Source organism: Phocoena sinus, chromosome 4 (assembly GCF_008692025.1).
Source record: "Phocoena sinus isolate mPhoSin1 chromosome 4, mPhoSin1.pri, whole genome shotgun sequence".
Lineage (NCBI taxonomy): Eukaryota > Metazoa > Chordata > Mammalia > Artiodactyla > Phocoenidae > Phocoena > Phocoena sinus.
Genome location: NC_045766.1, coordinates 46,918,087 through 46,936,220, shown reverse-complemented (window position 1 = coordinate 46,936,220; position 18,134 = coordinate 46,918,087). Strand labels below are relative to the sequence as shown.

At 38.0% G+C, this 18,134-nt stretch overlaps 1 protein-coding gene across 1 annotated transcript in view; it reads right to left on the bottom strand.

The window, feature by feature from the left end:
• The window catches only part of LOC116752610 (EGF-like and EMI domain-containing protein 1), a 131,940-nt gene that overhangs the window by 69,309 nt on the left and 44,497 nt on the right, over positions 1-18,134 (bottom strand). Inside the window, 5 exon segments of the mRNA XM_032629389.1 lie at positions 222-350; positions 6,504-6,698; positions 8,896-9,018; positions 13,090-13,227; positions 17,488-17,610. Of these exon segments, the coding sequence (XP_032485280.1) occupies positions 222-350; positions 6,504-6,698; positions 8,896-9,018; positions 13,090-13,227; positions 17,488-17,610 (708 nt within the window).

The following is an 18,134-nucleotide window of genomic DNA, read 5'->3' as shown; positions in this document are numbered from 1 at the left end:
CCATGATCAAGTGGGATTTATCCCAGGGATGCAAGGATTCTTCAATATACACAAATCAATCAATGTGATACACCATATTAACAAATTGAAGAATAAAAACCATATTAAAAAAAAAAGAAAAGACCACCTTGAAAAGTAGAGATGCAGCTTTCATTTTGTTTATTTCCTATTAGAAACATCAAGAACTTAAAGAGCTGTCTCATATGACCAGCCATTCCTACCGTCTTCACAGGTTTTCCCATGAACCCATGAGGGGCACTCGCACTGCCAGCTCAGAGGATCACACGTGCCTCTGTTCTGACAATCACAGATGCCGTCATACTCTTTCCCACTGGTCTCTGGGGAACAAGCTATGAAGAAAATGGAGAAGGTGGATATACAGTGTAATATACTCATTGTGATACAAATGGTTAGAGAATAAAAGCTTGTCTTTCTATTAGAATGTATTCTCAGTTATTAAAATCTCTGTAACTTGCAGACTCAGGAAGAGTCTCTGGCCTGTTCCTAGTTTGGATGGCGTCATCATTGCTGGGGGAATTACTGATACAGCTAGTTAAAATGATGCTGACTGAAGAAGTGCTGGCAAGTTTTACATGCAAAATTTACCTTGTTCCTTAAACTCTAGCCTTCACATTTTCAGAACTACTTAAACATTTTTGCTCTATATATGTTACTAACCTTAGTGAGAAACAAACTGCACCTTCTATTTTGAAAAATGGGAAGAAAATGTAGAAAAAAAGCCATGGATTTTTAACTGGAAATGAAGGCAACTAAGACTGTCTTGAGGGTTCCAAGGTATCCTGCACAAAGATTGACAAAGTCAAGCAAAGAACTGTTTTCTTTCGTTTGTTGTTTTGGGGGGAAGTGCTTAGTATTCCATTAAAAATAAATAAAGTGGGGGAAATGTCTATGACTTTAAGCTTAACTTGAGCAAATAGAGCTGTTGAGATAAGGTCAGTAACCATTTAAATTGACATTTTGTCATAATTGGCTAAATATTGTAAAACTACATTTATATCACCTCTGCCATCTACCCACCCACACCTTTCCAGATGCTGCTAATATGGAAACTTGGCTTCTTATTTGCTTTTTTCTTTGCTTTCAAGCTCGAGGTTACCATGAAAAGGAAAGGAGAAAACAAAAGGAGTAAGAGAGAAAGAAACTGGCAACAAATACTGGTTGAGACCTGCATTGTTAATTTACATGTAGTAAGTCTTTGAATTCTTACAGCAACTATAGATGGCACATTTAAAAATATATATATATATTTTTAAAATATATAAATATATATATATATATATATACCTGGAAAATGAAGCTAGGCAAGTTTAGATAGCTTGCACAGTATCTGGGTTATAGCAAGGCATCAATATTGGCATACCAACACTATCTTCTGGTAGTCCCCCACTAAAAGAATATGATATCATGGCGCACAGGGATTTGCTAAATACTTCATTAACATCAAACAGAGCAATCATCCTGGAGAAGAAAAGTTTAAAACAAACATGCGCTAAACCATAGCTGGATGATTTGGAAGAAGTCATGAATCTTCCCTTCTATATAATATATAGTCCATTCATTTGTCATATGAAAATACCCCTATCTTCTCTTTCCACTGGATAGAGTCTCACAATAACAAATGAGACAGTTAATATGAAATCTCTTCAAAAGAAATGGAGTCCTAAAATGTGCTGTTAAAATTAATATGTGGTAATTGTTTCATTGTAACTACTTGAAGAAATTCCTAAAACATCCAAGTAGATGTTTTCATTATAGACCAATAAGGATATTGGGCTAGAAGATCTACTCTGTGGGAAAACCAACTTTCCAGATCCCTGCAGATTTTTTTTTTTTTTAAATGTCTTTTGCTGCATTTGAAGAGCTGGTACTCTTAGAAATACTAGTGATGAATGATTGGTCACTTCCATTTATTACAGCTTATAGGGATTTTTTTTCAATAAATTTATTTATTTACTTATTTATTTTTGGCTGCTTTGGGACTTTGTTGCTGTGCGCACGCTTTCTCTAGTTGCAGCCAGCTGGGGCTACTGTTCGTTGCAGTGCGTGGGCTTCTCGTCGCAGTGGCTTCTCTTGTTGCGGAGCACGGGCTCTAGGTGCATGGGCTTCAGTAGTTGTGGTGTCAGGCCTGAGCAGTTGTGGCACACGGGCTTAGTTGTTCCGTGGCACGTGGGCTCTTCCCGGACCAGGGCTTGAACCCATGTCCCCTGCATTGGCAGGCGGATTCTTAACCACTGCGCCACCAGGGAAGCCCCTATAGGGACTTTTAAGAAAGTGTTCTTGCTCTCCCTTTTTGTTAAAGAATTACTGAGCACTTTTTTTTTTCCAATTTGGATTGTTCTGTTTTAATTTTTGTAGAAGAAGAATGAAAGAAAGACAGGAAATGCAAAGAAGACATAAGCTTCTGTTTTCAGGGACAGTCTGCCCTTTTCTAGGCCATGTGAACACATAGAGAATCTTAAGGTTTTCCAAAGCCAAAGAAGGGGTCATGTTATCTTCATTTTATCAGGAAGCTCATTTTCAACATTTCTATATTAATTTTGCGTCAGACGTTTTACTCTGATGCATTTGCAATAGATTTTTAGTTTCATCTCTCATGCTGACATGTTAGGGATCAAGGGTTTGGAAGATGCATATTTACCAAAAAAATTTGTAATATAGGGAAAACATTTACTTCCTAATAGTCATGCAATAAGATTTATTTGATCCCGGTTTTATACAGTTGACTATGTCAAGCAGCAGGTCCATATAGCTGGAAGTCTCAATACAAAGTTTTATCCATTCATGCACAGGTGCCTCCAATTTGGAGAAATGTGAATAGGACCTGGCCAATAAGCTTCCAGACTAGTAAGGAGATGGAACAGAAGCATAGCTAACTCTAATTCAACGGAGAGAGGGAGAGAGAGAGAGAGAGAGAGAAAAGGAGAGAGAGAGGCTTTAAATCCACAGAAAATATAAATAGCTGTGATTAGACTGGGGCCATCAAATAAAGCTTCAGGCAATAAATGGCAATAGACAAAGATGGCAGTTTAGCAAAAGGCACAAAGCTGAAAAGTGCAAAGCATTAAGTAGTGAGTGGTTTAGCTTGCTCGAAATGATAAGCTGGTCAAAGAGTTGTGGATAAAAAGAGAAAAGGATTTATGAGGGCCTGATATTAGATGGTTGCCAGTAACTAGATTAGAAGCATAAAGCTTTATATATCAGGAAATGGGACACTCCTGAAGCTTTCTGAGCAGCAGGGAGACATGATCAGAGTGATGCTTCAGGAAGAGCCTCCACACTCTAACTAGTAATTCTGGGGGAACCACTTCACTATGTTATAATTCAAGTTTTGCATCCATCTCATAATAGAAACAATATTTGTGCTCTTTCTTCCCACATGCAGGGGCTTCAAAAGAAATTCTGCTCGTATCATCTTCCAAGCCATTCACAAAGACCAAGAGAACTCTTTTATTAAAAAATTTATAAGGGAAATTTAAAAAGAGAAAAAGGAAATAAAAAGAGTCAATATATTCTGTTTTTATTACTTGTCAGTTTTAGTATCTGCAAATATACCTCCATTTAAAATATAAAGGAAAAAATTTATTAGAGGTATTATTTTTCAAATCATTGACATTTTCTCATGAGAGACATATAAAAAACTTACAAGTGTCATTGGCTGTACTTACATATTGTTTAAAAGAAAAAGAAAACACAAACAAAAAAGAGGCAGCAAACAGTCAAGCAGTTCCATTAACCGCACTTCGTAACGCAAATCCTTTCATTTTTCTTCCTTCATTGGGAGTAGCTTGTCAGGGCCTAATGATTTATTTAAATGGAGGGATTTTTATAGGCCTAGAATATTAGGATCCTTTATAAACTTTTACGCTCCATGGATGAACAAGAGACAGCACATCAAGTTTCCCAGGGAACACAAAATCTCCCATTTTAATCACATGTTCAGTTTGAAACCTCAGTGCTTCACAGACATTCTTTGCGCACAACAGATAAATTGGTTTCTCACCCATATCAATTGTTAACCTTGTTAAAACATTTTGGGGAGAACATCTGTAAAGAGCTCATGACCAACAGTTTACCAGCAGTAAAGGAAAATTCATCACTCTCTTACCAATGCTCCAAGGAATCACTTACTTTCATGACAAAGAATGTCTCCCCAGCCAGCTGGGAAGGAGCATCTACTCTTTCCTTCCTGGTACCAGCCTCCATTCATGCAGTCCTCACAGCTCAACGTGCAATCGTGTCCGAAGGTATGAATATAAACACACCGGAATGCAATAACGTCTTAGTGGACCCATACTGTCTACATCACTGAAAATAAAGATGAAACCCTTCATGTCCCAAAAAACAAATAAACATGATCCTTGAGCACATTTCCTAAAGAGTCCCAGTAAAAGACAATAGCAAAGAGATACCTTTTAAAATAGAGCTTGGAAGTCGTCCCTAAAGAATATTTAGGATATTTAAGAAAGTAAAAAATGAAAAGAAATTACCATTAATTTCTGAACACAAAAATAATCAACGGTCCTGGCACTTCAGTGTTTTCCCTTCCAGGCTGTTTTATGCAAAGTTTTTTTTTTTTTTCCCCAAGTAGGCCTTTTTACTGAGATTTAATATACATGCAGAGAAATGCACAGAACTCGTGTACACTTCATACTTTTTTCTCCCAAAGTGTAAACAACCCCATGTAAATGCCTCCCAGATAAAGATATAGATTATTATTTTTTTATTTTATTTTATTTTTTTGCGGTACACGGGCCTCTCACTGTTGTGGCCTCTCCCGTTGCGGAGCACAGGCTCCGGACGTGCAGGCTCAGTGGCCATGCCTCACGGGCCCAGCCACTCCGCGGCATGTGGGATCTTGCCAGACCGGGGCACGAACCCGTGTCCCCTGCATCGGCAGGCGGACTCTCAATCACTACACCACCAGGGAAGCCCAAGATATAGATTATTACCAGCACCCCAAAAACTGAAAGGTGACTTGATGATTCTTAATCATTAGCCTTACAAATTAAGCTCTATTCTGATTTATATCATCATGGATTATTTTCCCTTATTTTTGAACTTTATATAAATGGAATTGTAAAGTATGTACTGTTTGGTATCAAGCTTCTTTCATTCTATATAATGTTTATGAGACACACATATTGTGTGTTCACTAGTTTATTTTTTACGGCTATATAGTATTCTATTGTATAAATGTACCATAATGTGTTTATCTGTTCTATTCTTGAGGGAAATTACCTTAATCTGAATAAGGATGGATAAACTTTATCTCAGTTGTTTTTTTAAGGCTCATTCCATTTTAAGATTTGCCCCTGTTTCTAGATGGGGTCTTTCAGATGTCCCAGTTGAAAGCCTGTCATGTTTAGCAAGGCTTCTCCACCTTGGCAGATTCTCAACTCCAACTTCTACCTCTCTAGCATCATGCATGATACTGCTGATAACTGTGCTTAGCTCCTTACTCTCTTTGCAGCTGTCGGTAGACTTCCTGGCTTCTCTGTGTGCATAGCCCACACATTAGCAAATGGCTCAAGGAGAAAAGGAGCACAGATTGTCCATCTCACTTGTCTGAGCTTCTCTTCTCTCTAGATCTTGGCCACTCAAGTTCTGACTGTCTTGGTAGTCCTGAACTATTTCTATTCTGACTTTGAGTAGCCAGAGTATCAGGAGTCTAATGCAGTAACATTAAAGCATTTCTATCATCATGCAGATGCATTTATTGATATTTTTATCATTGACCATAGCATATAAACAAATCTGCTATTTTACTGAATGTCTTCTAAAGAAATCATTAAGCTTTGATGCTCTTAAAATACAAGGAATAGAGGGAGAACAAAAAGAGCAGCTCTGTCTTACAAAGAAAAGAAAAAGAAGCAGCAGACTGGCTGCAAACTGTTACTTTTGAAAAAGGTTATGCTAATTTATTCTGATCAGAAGCGATTTGATGCTTGAGTTCCGTTGCATGGATATATAAGAAAAACTGCTCACATTTGTAAAGATATTTTTTCTTGGTCCACTTGAGCATATTGAACCATTGGTTCCCTGCATTTTAAAATTTAGAAAGGGTCTAGATTTTAAGGCTATTTAAGGTAAATTTGAACTATACCAAAATGACTTCTAGTAGAGTTTAAACTGTTAGAACTAAAAGGTCCCAATCCTTCTCTCCATTACGCTAATTCAAAGCTATTTTTCAGCTCCATTTCACTGTATCACATTTTCAATAGCGCCCATCCCCCTGCACCCCTTGGTCCACACATACCTACATGGCAACCTTTTTTTGTGCTAAAGGGAAGAAAGACAAAAGATGATGAATTTCATAGGGAGCTTTGAAGAAGTAATTTTGGTCCCATTTTTCTTGCTAATATCATGTTAAAACACTTGATGGCATTAAACATTGATAATGAAATTGTCTATGAAAGATTTATGTGAGCTATCTAAAAATGGAGAAAAGAGGTGACTTTAATGAGATACATGCTTTCACGCACCAACTCTGTGCAAAGCAGTCAGTTCTCCTCGAATATCTTTCCCTTCTTCCAGCTCATCTTCTTCACCTTCGTGGGTGAGAGGCAGAGAGGTGGCCACATAATGAAGCAGTTGAGGTGGGCTCTTGAATAGAAGACGTGGAAACTTCACAGTATCTAATTCCTCTTCTTCTTCCTTTAGCTCATCATCATCTAAAGCTCAGACCACACAGGGAAAGACCTGGATTCCACATGCTGGTTAAAAGAAGGAAAAACTGAGCAAGCGTTGATGGGAAAAATGAGAGAGTCTGAACTAGACAGTCAAGGCAGGGGGCAGCTGAAAGGTAAAACTCTTTGAGAAAGCCATTTCAAACCACCTATCGTAAATGAAGGTGAGAAGCAGCAAACACAGAGTTGAAACTGCCACAGAGAGAACAAAAGGAAAAGAAAGATCTCAGTCTGTGAAGAGAGAAAGGGGAGGACAGGTTGAGTTAAAGAATATATGGTCTCCGTGCTCCCAAAGAACAAGACAAGGGTTGAAGTCGGTTAGAAGAGATTTGATAAAACTCTCCACAGCAACTTAGAGATGCAAGTTTTCCCATCGCTTCCAATTCTGCAGCCTTCCTCACAAGTATACTAATAGTTTTCCACAGAGTTGATACGTAGTTGGTCACAGACGATACTGAGATCCAGACATTCATCCACATCTGGGAAAATTTAAAGTGTCTGCTCTTAGGCGTTGAGAGATAAAATAGACCTTATGAACGCATGGGCATATCTGTCACCTTTATTAACCGATAACAATGTATTGCTATATAAAAAGCATAGCCCCAATTCTTCCTCAAATATATCCTGCCAATTACTTTTCCTTCGCTCATTTCCAAGTTTACCATAGTTTACCTACATAGACAAGGTCTTTCTGAGAGCTTGTTCATGAGATTTGAGGAAGAATTTAAAACTTACATGGTCTTAGGCTGTGTACCATACTGCAGAATGTTCATTCACTCTTGAATTATTCAATATCTATGGTGAAGCCTTTATTCCACGCATAATTCTGTACACAGTTTGTGGAGAATTTTAGAGATGGATGAAGGCTAGGCCTTAATCTCATATGACTTACTGGTGTTATGTCCACATCTGAGCCCAGACTTTGATCAATGTGTTCAATATACTAAAAGTTCATTTATGAAGCTGAGTTTCCAGGTCTGGCCTCAGATCGTGGATACCTTTTCCATTTGGATGTGTGTCCCCAAGTATGTATATTCACAATCGTCTCTTGGCGCACTTTGCTTAAGAACAGATGGTACATGAAATTCAATTTTTTTTGGCCCTGTTAATTGGATGGGAGGTGTAAGTGGTAATATGCTCTACTGTGTTTAGAATATATAGATATCATAGTTGTATGTTCTCTGCTGTTATCTATACTGCAAGGCTGGGGAGCTTGGCACCTATATGAAGAAACACGACTATCATCCTCAACAGAATACAAGAATTTATTTCTTTAATCCAAGAAACACTATTTTCTCTGAGGCATTAAAGTCTTCTTATATAATTTGACTATTATTGAAATAGATAACAACCTTCGAATCTTTGATTTCAAGAAAAGTAAGGTTCAAAATAATGGTAATAATCACAAATGAAAATTTAAAGATTATATATTTAAGGTAAACTCGTTAAAGTAATTTACAGCAATGACTTACATGAGCCCTTCTTAATGGTATAAAAAAGTGAATTAACTCTACTCACTGAATTCAAACTCTCTCCTATCATATAAAAATATACCTATCAGCCAGAAGTCATCTAAAAGGTAAGTGAATCAATTTCAACAAATAAGTTAGAAAATTATAAAATGACTCACCTTAAAACTTGCATTATCTAGATTGATATCAGATATATAAAGGATTCTGATACAGATTTGGACTGTGGCTCATGAACCGGCAATCCTTTTGCTATTGCCCTTAAAGGAGAAGGACACTCAGTAATCACCTCTGACTCCAGTCAAGCTTGCCAAGAGCAATTCCTGTGGCAGTGTGCTATGGCTTGCTGGAATCTCTCACTTGCCTATATATATTAAATTAGGTAAAAGGTATTATGGGCCGATGACTATTATTATAATAATAATAGCTACTTTTAGTTGAGTGATTTCTCGATGTCAATCACAGTAGCAGGCACTTTACATTTATTACTTTTCTTAATTTCCCCAGTAATCCCATTATTGTCTTCACTTTACTGATGAGGATTTGAGGCTCAGAGCACCCAAGTTCATATAACAGAACATGGTTAAGCCACAGAGAGATCCAAGTCTCTTTAGTGTCAAAGCCTTCCCTTTCCCACCCTAACCCTCTGCCTCAGATATTCCCCCTCCATTGATTGCCCCATCACATCAGGAATTTCACGTTAGAGCTCAGGAGTTCACCATCACATCCACAAGCAACAGAACTGATCCGAAAGCCTTCCTGACAACTGCATTCATAGCCTCCTAAGTAGTTGATGCAGAGCTGGGCCCAGCAGGCTTCTCCACTCTCACATTCATCAAGGTCTAAAGGGGGAAAGGACATTTCTGTTACTTAAGGGCAGGAATTTAACTGACCTTTAAAGGTGCTGATAAGCCTCACTTCGAAATTAAAACTGATTTACTAACCATTTTCTATTTCTCAGGTTACTGAATACAGACATTGAAGAGACTATAACACAAAACAAATGAGGCCGCATTTGGGTTTACGTTTCTGACATGCTTCTATGCCTGGTATTTATTTGAAAAGGCTGTAAGTAATCTCCAAATGCATTTATAAGCACAGGGTAAGAGATCTCTGCTATTTTTCCAGTTTAAACAGCAATCTAACTGAACAAACAGAGAACTTGAAGAACGACAACAAAAAAACAGCTTGAGAAGAAGAGCCAAAAAATTCCACTTAGTGGACATTTAATAGCTGCAAAGAGGAGGCAGTCTTAGGCCTCCATGTGTTTGTTCTTCTGGAACTTCAGATGAAAGAACGTTCCCAAGCAAAAGGAAGTCACGTGACTGGGAAGAGAAGTGGATAAAGGCAATTTAGAGAGAGGGCAGACAATCATTTTAAATATTATGTGTTAAATTACGGAATATTTCAGGGCATTTGCTTGAACTTTTCGATGATGCTTTGACTGGGATGAGTTTTTATTATAATTGGTGACACTATTACCCTGGAATGTCGTAGCAGATAAACAGCTTTCTAAATGATGATCTTTAAGTCTCCTTCAGCACTGTTATTCTAGGATTCTACAATCTGGCATGTGTCTTCCTTTATTTGCCCTGCAGAAAATAAAAATGCACCAGAAGATGTCAAATTGAAACCTTTCAGCCAAAGGCTAATCGATTTATCCTGAGTTTTGAGGGGATCATTTATAATATAATTGGCTAAAGGGTAGCAACAGACTCTTTACCCACTGCTTTCACCAGGCTAGACACCTGGGAATTGTGTGGTCAGGGTTTTTGACTATAGGTCCTTAGTTCAATTCTACCCCCTTTGTTGAATTGTTAAGTTGGGTGGCCTGTCAGTGCTGAGTTTACAAAATCCCATTGCTCCATAACTACATGAGCGGCCCCAGATATAAAAGGTCAGTGTCTCAATTAACCTTGGAAAGGGTACCAATGTAAGAAAATGCAGACAAGAGAAAGGAAGGAAAGAAAATGCAATCAATCAGCTAAGGTTAGGAGTCACCATAAAATATCCAAATGAAGGTCATTTGGACACAAAACATTCTTTCTCCTGCAAACTGTCACAAGCAGTGCTACTCACAAAACTCTAGATGATATTTTTTTCCTTTCTTATATTAAAACTTCATTTATCCTTTGTATTATGTAGCATGAATATAGAGGACAAAAAAAAAACTTTAAAAAATTCGGTTTCATTTTATCTAAAACATTATCTTTTATGTTTTTTGGATTTTCTTATTTCAAGATTTTTTTAAAAGTCTTCTCAGATATCACCAGAGCCTCTAAACATATACGTCTCATGATTCCCTGTTCTCAAACAGTAAGGAGCACAATTGCATCACATAACTGGAAAAATGAATTCCTCGATCTATCATTTTATGACCCATTTTGGATTCTTCTTCTATTATCATTCCTCTGGGGTTATTTCTGTCTCATGTACAGAACTCATCTGAAACCCCATTCTTCCTTTCTTAAAATGCCCTGTCCCTTCAACCCTTATATCACCTGTTTTCCTAAATGTCTTGATTCCTTTCCAGATCTTATTTGGTAATATCTTTGCTTGCTTATTTTTTATTTTTAATTTTTCTTCTTCTCTAATGATCATATTTTTCCTATTTACATTGGCCAATACACCAAATATTGCAGCATCACAGAGGAATTCACCGGTCCTTAAATATTTAGCCCTAATCAAAACTACAGCATTAATTGCAGTCAGGCGAAACAATTAAACATTTCAACTATGACTTCAGAAAAGCATCAAACATAAACCTTGAAAAAACTTGACCTTCTGTATCTACCCCCCACACATAGTCACTGAATAAAGCTCCAAAGATTAGAATAAAATTTTTTTCTGATAACTACCAATTGTTCAATTTAGTGAACTTACTGCTGGTCAGACACTCGTATTTTGTATAGTTGTCTTTCAAATTGTGTTAACACATCTCTAGGTTTTAGCCCTAATAAATTTTTGCATTTGGGCAAGACTGACCATTTGCAGACTAGAACACATTTATTTGTAAAGGGAAAGTTGTGTAAAAGGAAAATTATGTAAAAGGAAAGTTGATCCTAAAATACACTAAAAAGAAAATTGTTTAATTTCCCTCATGCATGAATGTTTTACAAAGCATCCATGGCCTTAATCTGTTCTCAGGCAAATAAGTCGAGTATGTATATGCACACTCCAAACAAATCATTGCCTTTACTCTAGTGAATATTTGGTCTTTAGGAATGAGTGTTATTTATTGTTGGAAAATGAAATAAACTTGAGCCGTAAACAAAACAATGTTGTCATGTTGACTGCTGAAATGTCATAAATATGCAATTTTCTACATTTTGACCCTGGCAGATGCTATTTTTTCTGGCTGTAAATAAGAACTTTACTGAACTGTACTTTTCAAAGAATAAGGAAAGATATCAAATTATAAGTTGCAAACAAAAGGTTTAGCAAAATTCCAGTTTCCCTTACCCAACAGTCAATAAAAGAAGGTAGGAAGGAAGGGAGGGAGCGAGGAAGCAAAGAAGAAAGGAAGCCCTTTATTTTTTCCAGAGATACAAATGTATTCTACAAGGTAGAAAATTATAAGCATAATTTTCATTACAAAAAAGAAGCAAGGCAATCAACTGGTTTCATTAAGTTAATCACCATAGACACTGAGAAAAATGCAGAAGGTGATGTTCAATCAAGAAATAACAAGTAATGGGGCTTCCCTGGTGGCGCAGTGGTTGAGAGTCCGCCTGCCGATGCAGGGGACACGGGTTCGTGCCCCAGTCCGGGAAGATCCCACATGCCGTGGAGCAGCTGGGCCCGTGAGCCATGGCCACTGGGCCTGCGCGTCCGGAGCCTGTGCTCCGCAACGGGAGAGGCCACAACAGTGGGAGGCCCACATACCACAATAAAATAAAAAATAAAAAATAAAATAAAAAAAAAAGAAATAACAAGTAATGACATTGTTTTGGTTAAATAATTTATGAAACCAGAATACTTCAAAATCCCTTGAAGTTCACTCTGTCACATTAGTACCAAACTTAAAAATCTCAGTGACTTAGGCTTTTGAAATTCACCTCGTCTCTTTTGGTACTTCAGTTTGCCTCAGATCATACTGTAGCATGAAATGGTCAAAGATTTTTTTTAGTACTCACATCATAATTTTTAAGAAAGGTGATATAAAGTATCACAAAAGAAAACAAGCAAATATGGTGTCATAATTCTCAAATGATGGCAAATTGTTTTAGGGGCTTGTAGGTGCTCTCAGACCCAGAGCACATAGTAATTTAGTTTGATGCTCACTCTTCCTATTTTTAGTAGATATTCCTTTTTCTCAGAAGTTCTAGATTAAACATTTCATTATGAAGCAAGGCTGGGGTGGAATTTATTCTTCTCATTGTCTCAAATGATATAAGTTCTGATAATATGTTGAAAAAGTTATCCATTAAAAATAGTTTTGAGCTGGGATTTCCAAAGAATAACATCTTTTAAAGTTTTCTTTTGGAACGTAGCTACCTGCCATGTCAAAGGTGACATCCAAATTATCACCAAGTTGAAAACCAAAGAACACGATTGCTTCTGCTTGTGGTGGAGAGAATTAGCGTGCACGGCGGAATTTTTGTTTGAATTACAAATTACATTTAATGGTTAGATAGGCCTTAGAATATTTTCCAGAAATAAAACTGTTAAGTCCATATATATTGCTAATAAGTTTTAAATCTCCTTTAACTTCAAAGCAAATATCTAAACACAATGATGTCTTCTGTCAATTAGTATTTCTTTTACATTTATCCAGTAGCCAAAGACACTGCTCACGTTACTTCTTGCAGCTTGAGAGCTGTGGCTACATTAGAGCACTAAGTATTAGAGAAGTAAGGGCTAAATGAATCCAGGGCAACCTCTGAAGGAAGATGGCATTTACCATACATTACCTATGCATGTTTTCTCATCTGAATCAAGCCGGTGTCCATGGTTACAGGAGCAACAGGGCCCACCAACTGCATGTTCATAGTGACAGGAACAACCACCATTATTCTTTTCACAGCTATTGACAATTTCCAATTCAATCCCTTTCCAAAACAAGCAAAAGAGAATTATTAGCATAATAACAGAGAAATCTGAATATATGGCAACAATGGGTACACTCTCTCTGTTGGGAGATGACTGACTTTATTGGAAATCTGTCAACACTCTAAGCATATAAAAGTAAAAGTCTGAGGACATTAAGCATTGTAAATATCTAGACCATATCAAAAAGCTTATAAACCTATAAATAATGTCAAACTGACAGAGTGTGGCAGGAAGGTAATGAGTCCACCAGTGGTTATTAAACGTATCTTAAAGGGCACTTACTGTCTGGAAATTTTCAGTATTTTCTGAATGTAAAAAATATGTGTAGGGGCTTCCCTGGTGGTGCAGTGGTTGTGAGTCCGCCTGCCAATGCAGGGCACACGGGTTCGTGCCCCGGTCCGGGAAGATCCCACATGCCGCGGAGCGGCTGGGCCCGTGAGCCATGGCCGCTGAGCCTGCGCGTCCGGAGCCTGTGCTCCGCAAGGGGAGAGGCCACAACAGTGAGAGGCCTGCGTACCACACAGAAAAAACAAAAAAACAAACAAAAATATGTGTATTGAATCAATGATCAGAAAGCAAATACAGCTGACATATCTGCTCTCAAACTAATGGTATGTTAATATCTGTCCTTTTTTTAGGACACTGTTAAAAATGGCTTTGCAACAAAACTATGAACAAAAAACCAATGAATTAGCTGATTATATGTAACTGGTATCATGTTCTTATGCTAATCAGCTTTGATGTATACAAGAGTCACTTATTACATGAACATTCTCTTACTTTGAGCACTAATTTGCTGATCGTGGTACATGCCACTACTTTGGGGCACTTTGGGGGGCATCCAGCTCAGTATATAGATGTCAATTTTCCTGAGCACACAGGTATTATAATCAATCATTTTCTAAGTGAGAAAATGAAAAATAAAAGAATGCATCATTGTTAAAAGTATGGAATTAGATACTCTGCTATTTTCACCATTGGTTTCTACTGTTCTTCATTTGTGTTGCTTGGACACACCTCTAAATGAGAGCAACTACATTGGTTCATTTCCTTCCATTCTTAACTCCTGAATCCTTTGAAAGAAGAAAGATGGGCGAGAACAGGACAAGGGCACTTAGGATTGTGGTATTCCTTGAGAGCCTGTATCACCATTCAAACTGCCAAGGTATCTGCTTTGTTGCTGTATAGTTACATGTACAGAAATCATGCTCCCTGGTCCCAGCTTCCAGTCTACGCTAGGCAGCAGCCATGTGTCCAGGGCGCCCAGGGCACATCCCTGTCATTGTGCTCATTCCTCTGTACCTTCATCATCTTGCATTACCCAGCTCGTAACAGATGTTCAAAAATTGGTTTTGAGAGTAGAGAATGGACTTGAGGACACGGGGAGGGGGAAGGGTAAACTGGGATGAAGTGAGAGAGTAGCATTGACATATATACACTACAAAATGTAAAATAGATAGCTAGTGGGAAGCAGCCGCATAGCAGAGGGAGATCAGCTCGGTGCTTTGTGACCACCTAGAGGGGTGGGATAGGGAGGGTGGGAGGGAGACCCGAGAAGGAGGGGATATGTGGATATATGTATATGTATAGCCGATTCACTTTGTTATACAGCAGAAACTAACACACCATTGTAAAGCAATTATACTCAAAGATGTTTAAAAAAAAGTGCTAAAATTAAAAAACAAATAGGTTTTGAATGAATAAACAAAAAAAAGATTATGCTAATGAATTTATTGTTGAAAATAAGAATGCCTTTGGGTTTAGAAACAGCTAGTTTAGGACACAGCAAAATAAGAGCACTAAAGGAAAGGCTGAAATAATTAAGGGAACTGATAGTTTTCACAGTGTGTTAGCATATACTCTGTAGGGAGACATATTTCAAAGTTTGGCTCCTATTCTCGTTTCCCTGTGATCAATGCAGCTGTAAGACTGCCGGAGGTACTTTACATATAAATGACATTACTGTAACCTCATAAAGAGCTAAACTATACGGGACTCAGACATGCGCATACTCATGTAGAACTGGCCACTAGAAGTAAGCTGAGAGTCTGCGTTCTTGATACAGATGACACTGTTTAACTATCATACCTAAAAATATGCTTTAAAAAAACTTTAAAACCTGATCCCCGTGGTTTCTCATAGATAGCAAATAATCATTATTTACTCAATATATTAAATATGCATGAAATACATATGGAACTTAGGTTCACTATATACTGCTTGGTAGTTTGGGGACAGTTTTATTTAACCATGCTAGATCTGGAATTTTCTAATTTCTAATCACAAGATAGTGATAGTTCATTCATAGCACACTTTGAGGATTCGATGTTTATGCTATACAGTATTTTGAGAGCCTCTGAGAAGAAATGATATAAATACAAAATATTGTTGTCCTAGGAAAAAGTTAAAACAATATTTGCCTAAAATATACTGTTACATGAAGAACACGTAATTCATTGTTTTTTTCTTTTTTTAAATTTATTTATTTATTTATTTTGGGCTGTGTTGGGTCTTCTCTGCTTTGCGCGGGCTTTCTCTAGTTGCAGCGAGCTGGGGCTGCTCTTTGTTGCGGTGCAAGGGCCTTCTCAATGCGGTGACTTCTCTTGTTGCGGAGCATGGGCTCCAGGCATGTGGGCTTCAGTAGTTGTGGCACGCGGGCTCACTAGTTCTGGCACACAGGCTCACTATTTGTGGCTCGTGGGCTCTAGAGTACAGGCTTAGCAGTTGTGGCACGCTGGCTCAGTTTCTCTGCAGCATGTGGGATCTTCCCGGACCAGGGCTCGAACCCATGTCCCCTGCATTGGCAGGCAGATTCCTAACCACTGTGCCACCAGGGAAGTCCCTCATTGCTAAACATTACCATGTTCTGAAAACATTTACCCCACCTACAAGTTTTAAAGCACTCAAAATACCAGTTTTCACCAAGAAAGTTTTGTATGTCAGTTAGTAACTATTGAGGTCTGGTGAGAGCTACACAAAGAACTTAGCCAAATATTCATATGAGGGAAATAAATGTAAAAATACACTTCTACCAAATGTATTCAACTCTAGGGCAAATTGCTTTCCCAAGTAACTTTCACAGAAAGCCTATACCTCATGACTCATTAGCAATAATGACCCCCTCTTTCATGATAACTGAGAACTCACCAGTCAGATTGCAAGGGATTTTATTTCAGGCATCTGTAAAATGTACTCACCTCCTAAACCTCTGGCCACATTAAAAAGCCAAGATATTAATAAGAAAGAAAAACCCATCCACATTTCTCTCTGCCTAAAAGGACTCCTCAGGGCATTGAGAGAAAGATTCACTTCAAAAGAAGTTATATCCTAATTAGTAGTTAATTCTTCTCTCCCATGTTATTTAGTTTGCTCTTTAAAAGACAAATATCACTGCAGCAAAACTGCCCTGTCTTTAAGCAGTAGAGATATACCAACAGACCTTAAGGCTACACTGGCAACCCAGGCATTAAAGAATTAGAGTTTTATGCACTGGAAGAGAATGAAAAACTTAGTGACCTTAAGAATGTCTCTTCATGAGAGAGCTTAGGTAAAAACACTACATAATTTATTCTGTTTATCATTAGCCTTATTATTCTTCCTTAATTAAAACTGATCAAGAGACATATGATGTATACAAACACATAACAAAGTTAAAAGGATAGTATACTTGGAGACTAAAGACCCTAGTTCAAGTCCCAGTTCTGTCACTTACTCATTTGCATAATTGAATTTTTGACTTCCGCCCAGAATGGATGGTTTACTAAGATGTGGAGAACTGGAAAGGGCATCTTTGGAACTGAGATGGGAAATCAGACATGATATTACAATCTAGAGCCGCCCCTTGTGCTGCTGGTTCCTTCACTCCTGCTAGTTCCTTTTCCCTGAGTTTTACACCGGAATTATTAGTGTTCAATAAATATTGCACAGCAGAGGTGGTGAAGGAAGACAGACTCTTCACAAAGGAGAGCCATGGGTCCAAGACAGCCCCGAGTCAGAAGACCTGAGACTTCGTTAGTCCTTGTGGTCTACACAGTGGATCATGATACCGACCATTTTCTGTTGACTCTGGGCCCCTGTTTTGTCAAATTAAAATGAGGGGATTGGTCTTCGAAGCTCCCACACCCAGCCTACCCCAGGGGAAAACATTCTCAGGAGCTTCCACTTTCGCAAGACATTCAGTGTAGTTCTTTTGTTTGTTACTCTTGTTTAATACTTGTAAAACGCCACACATTTCCAGGGCTGCGATTATTGCCACTTACTTGAACACTGTTTTCCATCAGCTCCCAGCTCAAATCCAGGGTGGCAGGCACAAGTGAAAGATTCCACTGTGTTCACACAGCGATGGCTACAGGAAGCAAGCCCTTCAGCACACTCGTTTACATCTGCAGAAAGAGATACGCAGGAGCTGTGTCCTCAGAGCTGGAATTAAGGTTTCTTTGTAAACTATAAAAATGCACTAAAGCATCCCCTGCCTCTCAACCCCCAACATCAAACGTAACAGTAAAATACTACATAGGCTCCATATTTGCAAATAAACCAATTGCGAATGACATGAACTCTACTGTAGGTCTTATGTTCTCAAACACTTCTTTCTACCTATTAGAACCTACTAGTATCTATTAATTTGAAGAAAGAGAAAACAAACAAAAAATAGACCTTTTCTATCCTCTAATAATACAGGCAGAAGTCATTGTAATTTGTCTTCATGAATATATATCAAATTCTTAACCAAAAATGGTGTCTCTCTGATTTAAGACAGTACAAGTGGCCATACACAAGGCAGATTTGGAGTCTTCATATGTAGCAATCCATGGTGTATATTGTACATAAGATTGTTATAGGGCAATGCCATTTAAACACTGGTGCCCTTTCTCTCTCCTGACACTGATGGCCAAGGCTATTCAGT